The sequence below is a fragment of the Sinocyclocheilus anshuiensis genome, unplaced genomic scaffold (genome assembly GCF_001515605.1).
Source record: "Sinocyclocheilus anshuiensis isolate Anshui unplaced genomic scaffold, SAMN03320099.WGS_v1.1 scaffold733, whole genome shotgun sequence".
Taxonomy (NCBI): domain Eukaryota; kingdom Metazoa; phylum Chordata; class Actinopteri; order Cypriniformes; family Cyprinidae; genus Sinocyclocheilus; species Sinocyclocheilus anshuiensis.
Genome location: NW_015539923.1, coordinates 347,848 through 358,833, shown reverse-complemented (window position 1 = coordinate 358,833; position 10,986 = coordinate 347,848). Strand labels below are relative to the sequence as shown.

Genomic DNA, 10,986 nt, shown 5'->3' with positions numbered 1-10,986 from the left:
TTAACCCAACCCAGCCCTGGATTCATCCCTTTTTTTTAAGCCTAGTTTTTTTTATAGTATATTAAAGGGATAGTTCACCCAAAAATTAAAAAAATCTGTCATTAATTACTCACCCTAATGTCGTTCCAAACCTGTAAGACATTCATCTTCAGAACACAAATTGAAAAGATATTTAAGATATAAAACAAAAATAACGACTTTATTCAACAAGTATTCTCCTGCTCATCCGGTCTGCAGCAGCGTGCCGCTATTGTGGAGAGAGTATCACAACGCATGCGCTTGCTTTCACATCATGTAAACGACACATGCGCATGGTGCTGCTGCTTATGTAACACGCACATGCGTTGTTTACATGAACCGGAAGCAAGCGCATGCGTTGTGATACTCTCTCCACAATGGCGGCACGCTGCTGCAGACCAGATGAGCAGGCAAAGAATTGTTGAATAAAGTCGATATTTTTGTTTTCTTTGTGCAGAAAAAGTATTCTCGTAGCTTTGTAAAATTACAGTTGAACCCCTGATGTCACATGGACTATTTTACCAATGTCCTTGCTACGTTTCTGGAACTTAGTCTGGATCGTGGTGGGATCCTTGTTGTCTATGCAGGGTCAGAAAGCTCTTGGATTTTTATCAAAAATATCTTAATTTCTGTTCCGAAGATGAACAAAGGTCTTACGGGTTTGAAACGACATGACGGTGAGTAATTAATGACAGAACTTAAATTTTTGGGTGAACTAACCCTTTAAGGATACCGGAGTGTAATCAAACTAGCAAAAATATTTAATAATCAAACACCCAATGAACAGGTAATTTTTACAAACGTCGGGTGGAAATCTGTAAACCTTTCGTCAGAGTTCCGCAGGTGCAAACCAGGACTGTGGATGCGCGATGCTCACCTGAGGCGTCCGCGGCTGTGGGAGTGCGTGAGGGATGTGTGTCGGCGTACTGCGTGCGTGCCGGGCTCCTCGCTGACGCGCTGGAGGGAGGTCGAGCGGGAGTGCGAGGAGAGCGAGCTCCCAGTGCTCTGCAGGCTGCCATCGGCCGCCGCGTCGATCCCGGCATGTGCCAGAGGGGGCAGGCTCCTCAGAGACAGCACGGGCGAGTGGGCGGGGCCTGTGTCAGCCACGTTGTTCAGATTGTTGTCGGAGGCGGAGCGAGGCAGCGAGCGTGATGATGTCAGCGTGTCGCCTCCGGTCATGCGCCGGCGATTTGTGTAGGAAGGCGTTTCCCTGAAAGGCACTGGAAACAGGAAGAGCAGGTGTCAACAAAAGGTCACATCGAACAAGAGGCGGCCGTACATGACAAACTGTCAAGTTCAATTAGCATAATTTGTAAATGAAGGGTACAGAAACCTCATCAGGCATTCAAAGAGGTAAACAAAAGACGTACTCGAATTACAAAGCACCTCATCTATAATTCATTAGCAAAACACACTTCCTCCTGTCCTGACCGCTAGCACAGCGGTCGTTTGCTTGGGACGTTTTTGGGGTAAAAACTGAACATTACACAACAAACTCTCTTGTTTACCAATAACTGAGAAGTGAGGCTGTTTTTTCTTTCCACTGAGGAAAGCAATTAATACAGACCATCAACACTAGATGGCAATATCTCACCTCTCCATGATGCAGGTAAAACTCTGTACTGATGCTGTTTTAAAGCTAATGTGTAGTTAAAAATGCACTTGTGTCGTGTATATCAGGGTCAAAAGAGTTCATATGGCTCAATGACAGCCTTATTCAATGATACAACGAGAGAGAGAGAAACAGAGACAAGCAGGATAAAAGAGTGCACAGCGCTGTCATCCTGACATATGGTTTGCTGTCAGTCTCATAGCTGATTCTCTCTAATCTCTAATGTAAATTAAGTATTGATCAAACCGCTGTACTGAACATCCAGCTGTCACCTGATCAGATATGAACAGCTCTCTGCCAATCAGAGAAGGGCGTGAGAACAAGAACAAGCCACTCAATACATCCTAGAACTGTAGTTCTCAATTGGTTTTGCCTAAATTAAAAACATTAAACGATGTATGTAATATTTCAAGACTGTATTTTGTACCATTTATACTAGGCTTACGTATTTTGACTACTTATTAACTATTTACAATTATTTGGTTAGTTGTGTGTGTGCATTTGAATATTATATTTGTGTATATATATATATACATATATATATCACGATTAATCGCATCCAAAATAAAAATGTGTGTTTACATAATATATGTGTGCGTACTGTCTATTTATTTATACACGTATATATTTATGAAATATTTACACATATATATACGTATATATATATATATATATATATACACACATACATACATACATATATACAGTACATGATTTATTAAGATTTTTTCTGAAATATATTATAGAAAAATAATTTACAATTAAATGTAAATAAAATTTACTGGTAAACAAGGTTTTTTTTAAACCAGTGCAGCTCATTGTTACAAATTTTTATTGCATTTGACTATGATTAATATTACTAAATGAACACGTCAAACTGACAGTACTAAAAATTATCATATATATTACTATTCGTATATTCAAATCAGTCCTCCTTCAATAGTTTCACCCTGAGAAAACATCTAGGGCCACTTAACATGGGCCGCTTGTTTAAGCAGTGCAAATACTGCACTCTGTAGTCAAGCTGTCTGCTTGTTTAGGTCCTCTACTCTTCCGCCCATCCATTCAGAGTGAAAAGGCCAACTGTCCAACCCACTCAGGACACACTCGCTCACTCTCTCTTTTCCCCTCTCTCAGTGACTGATGGGAAGGAAATGAGAGGTGAGAGAGACAAAGAATGGACACATCCTGAGAGGCTTCAGCATTAGTGACAAAATATCAGCGCCGGTCCTGTAAACGGTGTGTTTTAAGGCCGGTTCTGATTCTGTGTGTGCGTGAGAGCATCCGTCCCATCCTTCATCGAGGTCACACACGGTTCTGATGAGATACCTGAGCCTGCGGCTACACTCCCATTGGCTCAAATCAAACTCCCAACACCTGCTGAGCCTCGGGGATTAACCCCGCTCCATCGCCATGACAATGGTACTCCACACTAATGGGTACGATCCATTACAGCGGTGCGACAACTGGCTGCTATTCCCTGCCAGAACTAGCGCGTGGAATGAGCTAGCCTTGCCGTCGACGCGGGCGAATAGAGTGATGACACTCATTCACCCGAACACTGCAGACTCACAAACACACACGGACACAGAAGGGGCCGCTCTCAATTTCATGTTCTCTGGCCGTGGCGCTCTGCTGCGTTTGTAAGGATTCATTAACACAAGGGATTGTTTGCGCTTGCTTGCAAATTCGATAGCAGCTAATGATGGTGGAGGTACAGTATACAAAGCACTTACCAACATCTGATGCTTTGTGAGTCTTTACAATTTCTGCCAGGTCAAAGTTTCCAGCTATAATAGCCACCTATAGAGAGAAAGAAAAATGGGTTATTTTTCTGCCAAACGTCCCTGGGCAAACAAAAACCCTAGTTACAGATTTATAACACTGCATGCAATTCATAACAGGATGTTATCCCTAGTAAAAAAAGTTATATATTTAAAACACATTTATTTCATAATAAGTATAGTATCTATTAACATGTTTACTGACATATAACGTTCGAGACTTACTGATATAAAAATTATAATTAAACTTTATTTGGAGTACTACTTATGCACAATGCGCATTTCTTAATATTAAGCCTAAAATGTGTTTTAATGTCACTATTAATGAGGATTATATGATATTTGAATAATATTGGTCTTTAAATGCAGGATATTTAAAGTGGACTTGAAGTATACTTGCAGTAGTTCCACTTTAACACAATCAAATACTTCAGTATAGCTGGACTTCAGCACTACTTCCACACAATTAACATGCATTAAGCACAAAATTAGTTGTTCCAGTTTAGCAGACTTTAACTGTACCAGTTTAGTATACCAAAAGTACAATTGCAGGGTATTTTTATTAAGCACATATTTAAATGTATTTGTAGTACAATACTAACATTAAATACTATTTCAAATATATTTTAGTATATTTATATTTATTTTTCACTACAGATGTTCCCCCCCCCCCCCACTCCACTAAGTCAGCAATTCATAATGCATTCTGATTGTACATTATTCTGTCTACAAATAAATAAATAAATCGACATGAAATACTGATTATATAGCTGACTGTCAGAATATGGAGTGAAACTATGCATTAGGGCTGGCTATGACAATATTGTGTAATTCATTTTAATCTCCATCTTGATAAACCGATATAAATTCTTACAGTAAATCCCAGGATCAATGTTTTAGTCTATTTAGGCTATTTTCTGTTGATGCATCAACTAAACTTCACTAAATATTATTCGTAGCTCGCCTCCAACAATCGCAATAAGCATTGTACTTTGTTCCTTTTAATATGAAACAAAGTCTCAGCTTACACATTCTGTCAGTTTCGTCACGAAATTCAAATAATGAATACCGTTTTGGCGTTCTTTAGTATGGCGTAACAGACGGCTGCAATCGCCTCAGTTCAAGTAGCAACGCAGAGCGCGCGTGAACGATCATCTCTTCCGTTTTACTAACCGTTACAGCAAGAAGATACAGTAACCTACTGAAATGCATCATGTCTCATGAAATTGCGCAATCGTGTTTCAGTCGCGGAATGTCATCAACAAATTCATTTTCCATATAGCTTGATAGTTAGCTAGAAAAAAATACCTGTAGACAGGAACATTATTACATATGCACTATGTTGCATATTCATTATATTCCTAGTGATGTCTCATTTATTGAATGTTTAAATACATCTGTCATGAAAAGAAGTTATGACAGCCACCATTTAAATTTTTATATTTCAACAATGAATTAGAGTCAAATAGAACAGTTATATTATTAAATGTTCATATAAAAACTAATGTGCAATTTAAATGTTTGTATACCACGTTTTTATTTCAGTGTTAAACATTATATCTAAAAATAAATAGCAATTAAATCTGGACTCTGTATCAACTGACAGTGTTCCTTGTATAATTTACAGCTTTACTTAAAAAATTGCTTTCCTTAAGAAAAACTGACATGTACCGTACCTGATGTACATCCAAACAAATCGATATCGAATCAGATCGATGCAAAAACTTGTGAATCGGATTTAAGCAGATTTGTGAAATGTGTCAATACCCAGGCCCTACAAAGTAATATCATAGTAGGCCTATTACACTCAAATTTACATGGTACACCATTATACTATGGCAATGTTTTTATACGTGTATGGTGAACAAACAGGTCTCAAATAAGGACCAAAGACCAATAACTCGTGTGATTCTGTCTAATATGATACTCTCTCTCTCTCTTTTATGAATGTGAGGGCTAATTAACTTTTCCTCACTAAAAGCGGAATCAAAGCAGCTGTCTAATGGTTTCCTTGTTGGTTTATGCAGCCGCACCAAGTCGGGTTCCCCCTCCCCTTGTACTAACAAATTAACTTTGATCTGAGCTGAAAATCTGTGTCAACATCAATTGTACTGTGAGTTCAAGCACCGAGCATCATAGAACAGAAGCAGACAAACACCAATCCCAATATGCTGTTAGTATGTTCACATGAAGCATCACATTGTACATTTGGACCAGAAGGGCACGAGTGAACCATTTGACTTGTCATGTTAACATGCCGCTTACACTGACCAAATGCTAACATGGTTAATACACAGATCCAGCAAAACCAAACAACTAATGGAATATGGTGTTTGTAGGGGCAGTGTGAACTTGACAGATTGAGAAATTGGGAGCATATTTCAATATTTGTTTAAAAGGTTGAACTCTGTAAGTTTAAAAAAAAAAAAAAGATTTTTAATAATACTGTCTTTCAGCAAGGATGCATTAAGTTGATCAAAAGTGACAGTAAAGACATTTATAAAGATTTCTATTTCAAATAAATGCTGAACTTTGTATTTATCAAATTATCCTAAAAAAATCTGTATGACGGTTTCCACAAAAGTTTTAAACAGCACAACTTTTTTCAACTTTTATAATAATAATAAAAAAGAAGTTTCTTAAGCAGCAAATTAGCATATTAGAATGATTTCTGAAGGATCATGTGACCCTGAATTCTGGAGTAATGATGCTGAAAAGTCAGCTTTGCATCACAGGAATAAATTACATTTTAAAGTACATTACAATAGAAAATAATTATTTTAAATTGTAATAATATTTCACAAATTTTCAGTTTTACTGAAATTTTAATCAAATAAATGCAGCCTTGGTGAGCATAAGAGATTTTTTTTTAAATCCTAATGAACCTATACTTTTGTACATATAGAATTTAGACAGTGGCACGATGGTAATACCATAGCAAATTTAACAAAAAAAGTACCAAAAAGTTAGGCCTGGGTCATAAAACGGTATCGATATTTATCTACGGTACACCTTCTTCGATAACGATAGAAAAGATGTTCGATATAGCGCACGATATAGGCACGTTCTATGAGTGATGCAGACACAGAAGAGATGTATAGAAAGCCATGCAAAGTTAAAACAGTTTAAACGTTTAGAAAACACGTCGTGAATTTGTGGAGGTTTATTCCTTTTCACTGCGTCTCATATGTTTTTAAATGCAATCTGTGTGAATGGCGCTTCGGTTCTTTGGATTAAGCAATGCATAAATACATGATGCTGTTTTGTTCATAATTGTTTATGCAATTTACGAAATTATATTTGATTTTTATGAGTTAATTTAGACGTGATGCACGTTTTTTTTTTATAGAGTTATTTCCTTGCGTTGACAATTTAAATGCGCTGAATTATTTTGCTCATTGCGCCCTCCTGTGGCCTCGGGAGACAAGACAAAAGTTTCCTTAAGACCTATTTAATCTGCATATAAAATTAGATTTAGAAATTAGATTTTTAATTTTTATTTTGGGCTTGATTGTTAAAACTAAAAATATTTGTTGTTTGTCTCAATAAATTGGGTTAATTTAAAAATACAGTGGTTAAATTAAAAAAAATGTTCTATTGCTCTTTGTTTTAAAAAGGTTATAAAAAATGTCAATAATTATCTATATATGAAACATTATATCGTTGATAAATTTTTTAGCTATATCGCCCAGCCCTACAAAAAGCGCAAATCTCTCTCTCTTTTTTTAACATGGTACCATAGCAATACTACACTTTGAAATATAGTACCACTGTATATATCAACTTTTAGATTGATGTACCATTTTATACCATCACCTTTTCATTGCACTATTGATTAAATATGTTTATATTTACTATCAACATTTCCCATGACACTGTCCACCATCTTTAATTAAAATGTTCTCTGATGAGTTTGCAAAAGTGCTAAGCTAAATTTTGGTCAAATGAAGGTGTCTCATCATTTGGCAGCCTACCAGCCTTTTCGTCAGAAGTGCCTACAAATGTTATCTAGGTAGACGTTTTCATGTCCAGTGTGAATTCTCAAGTCGCAGCTCTGAAACTGCTCTTGGGCTAAAGTTAAATACAGTTTGGCTCTGTGGGCAGTGAACGACAGCATCAGTTTAAATAAGACCCAGCTCCATTGACTCTTCTATGGTGTTTGATCTCCAGGAACCCAGAGGTCTTGCGCTCTCACCTGGAAGGCAGTTTGGCTGTTGTAGTTCTTAATCTCCTTATTCGCCCCTCTGAACAGCAGCACTCTTGCGCAGCTATCCTGGAGAGAGACAAACAAGCGAGATTACAAGCGTCGTGATAATTTGTTGCTAGTAAAACGCGTACATTGCATGTCCATGAAAATGTGCCCGAACGGGATGAGTGTGTTTGTGTGCGCGCGTGTCGCTTTCACAACAACAGAAATGACAAAACTGATGTTCCACTGGGACCAATTAGCTCACCAGCTCATATGTAGGTCTGCTATCAGAGAGTAAAACAGAGAGAGAGCTACTTTAATGGCAGTGTTTCTCTATGGGCATCCGAGACAGAGTGTTTAGAAGGTCAGCACAGCATCTGGCTATCATTCCTCTCTCTCTCTTTCTCTGTAGACAGTTTTGACAGTCCACGCACACATTTAGGAGCTGTACCACGCAGACATGACTCAGCTGGGATTGGTGTCCTAGTTTCCTAACAGTGGTGAGTAAACATCACAGCGTCTCTTGGCCCACTAACACACCTTCAATGGAACCTTAATTATACTTGTAGTGCACTTCCTGTCTGTCTCTCTCTCAAGCACACACAAATCAGAAGTGTCTCTGGTAAAGACACTTCTTATAACTATTTTTTTTTTTACAGATACCGTTCAAATGTGTGGGGACATTAAGATTTTTGTGTTTGTTTTTTGAAAGAAATTAACACTTTTATTCAGCAAGGATGCATTCAATTCATCAAAAGTGAAAGTAAAGACATTTATAATGTTGCCAAAAATCTATTTCAAATAAATGCTATTCTTTTTTTCTGATTTTTTGTTCTGATTTTCATTTTCAGTTTTATTTCCACAAAAGTAATGAGCAGCACTGCCGTTTTCAACATTGATAATAATAAGGAAAATTTCTTGGGCATCAAATCAGCATATTAGAATGATTTCTGAAGGATCAGAATAAGGAGTCATGGCTGCTAAAATTCAGCTTAAACATGACAATATTTTAAAATATATTAAAATAGAAACTGTAATTTTAAATTGTAATAATATTTCATAATATTACTGTTTTTACCGTATTTTTGATCAAATAAATGCAACCTTGGTGAGCATAAGAAACATTTCAGAACTTTCAGAAACATTTCAAAATTATACTAATACGTTTTGAACAAAAGTGGAGCTGAAATTGACTGGTGATGGAAGGTCAAGTTGAGTGCATTGCATTGTGGGATATAGTAACTCACACAGGGTTGAAATTGAAATACTAGTTTACTACAGAACACTGCACAGTGTAAAATGTATACTGGCAATTGTTTAAACATAAGTGAAATACTATTATAAAATACAAAGTACATGAATACTTGAAATATTAATGTTTCAAATAGTTGCAAGCTACATAACTATTATCATATGAAATATTAAATATTTTGTATTTTCAGTCTAATTTTGTGAAAGACGTCTCAACTTATGTCAGTCGGATCAGATAATGAGTCAAGAAACAAACTGCATCTGGTACATTCAGGTCAAGTCTTTGCATTGTGGAATACCCATGCATTCTATACAGCACATACTGCAAAAACAGCAGTATGTCAGTAGTATGATAGCATGCTATTCAGAACAAGGTCTGTCATACAGGAGACAGAGTGGAGCTCTGCATGTGTTTAATGTTACGGCTCTGTGCAAAAATCAATATGTAATTTCGACTGCAGAGTGAATTAACAGAACGATGATTGAGCTTCCACATCACACAGATGTTTTCCCCCTCTTTCTTTTTGTCTTTTGCTTTCTATCTCTGATACGCCCTTCTGCACTATTGATCCATTTAAAGGACACAAACACTCAGAACTGAAAAAATAATATGCTATACACACCAATGTAAAACATGGTGAAACTTTATAAGAACACAAAGAAGAGACTATACTGGACATCACTATTAGACTAGACTCACAGAGACAGATAGAATGAAGTCGCCATAAAGTCTGATTCGCTTTGCAGCTCATTTTGGCCATGAACTGTCCACTTAGACAGAACGAGGTCATCAGAGGTCAACCACAGTGCCTTCTTATTATGAAATGTTTAGGGGCGGGTCCGTATGAAAAATACCACAATAATAATACACCAGCATACATTAAAGCGATAAATCAATCAAATAGTGTTTATGTAAACAAGACATGAGAAAAAAAAGAGTTTGTGATCAGAAATTCTGTTCAGCAAAAAGTAATAAATGCTCATAATATTCAACACACTAGCAATCACATAACATACAACCACTCTAAACACCTTAAAAACCACACAGCAATGCCCTAGCAACCACCCATAACATCCTAGTGGAATTTGAATTGAAAAAAAAAAAATCCATCCATTTGAATTACACAGTTTTAACATAAACAAATAAACTTAACATTGCATTATAATATAATTGTCAGATATACATAAACGAAACTGGTAAGAAATAGATACGATTTCTGTAATAGTATTAATGAACTGAATGTGTTTTAAATACACAGTAAGCAGGTTTATATTTACCAAGAAATAAATTGGTTTCAATCCCATAAATTTTGCTTGCTCCACAGCGAGCCATATTCAAACCATGCTCATACTTTTTAACTGAATTAATTTAACTGCTTTAACTTGTTTTTAATTGTTTTCAATTAACAGATTTATTCTGATTCTAAGCAGTTTGAATAAATGCATTTTGAAAATATGATCAAGTAAAACAAAACATATGCAAATAGTCAATAATAAATTATGCCATTATTTTGTTTATTAATTTTATTGTATTTTTTTGAGTGCCGAAATCTTACCCGTTTCATTTATGCATAACTGACAAATGTAAATTTTATTAAGTTTGATTAGTTTATGTTAAAACTGTGTAATCTAAATGCATGGAAATGTTATATGCTATTAAAATGCATACATTAGGCCTAAATCAGGCTAATATAACTACAGGACATACAGTAAATTATAAAAAACTAAAGTAGCCCTGACCATAAAATATACATTTTTGGACATTATTATTTAGATTTTTAAAGAGCCATTTTCATTTAGATTTAGCTTTAGACAGGTTTATCTAAATTCTATGATTTTTTATTATATTATAGTATATTATTTATTATTATATTATATTATTATTTTATTTATTTATTATTATAGTTTTTTTTTGTTGTTACACTTTATTTTAAGGTGCCCTTGTTACAGTGTAATTATACATTAAAATACTGAGTAATATTAATTAAGTACATACTTACTATATGGTTAGGTTTAGGATTAGGGGTTACTTGAATGTAATTATGAATAATTTATCATTATTATAATAGTTATTACATGTAATGTGTAACAAGGACAAGTAAAATAAAGTTACCTTTTTTTTTTTTTTTTAA

General features: G+C 35.5%; 1 protein-coding gene across 1 annotated transcript in view; it reads right to left on the bottom strand.

Moving 5' to 3' along the window:
• Positions 1–10,986, bottom strand: part of LOC107686585 (SH3 and multiple ankyrin repeat domains protein 3-like) — a 285,917-nt gene that overhangs the window by 93,224 nt on the left and 181,707 nt on the right. Inside the window, exons 9-11 of the mRNA XM_016483652.1 lie at positions 7,610–7,687; positions 3,367–3,433; positions 896–1,238 (exon numbers count right to left, since the gene is read on the bottom strand). Of these exons, the coding sequence (XP_016339138.1) occupies positions 896–1,238; positions 3,367–3,433; positions 7,610–7,687 (488 nt within the window). The remainder of the gene's footprint in view (positions 1–895; positions 1,239–3,366; positions 3,434–7,609; positions 7,688–10,986) is intronic.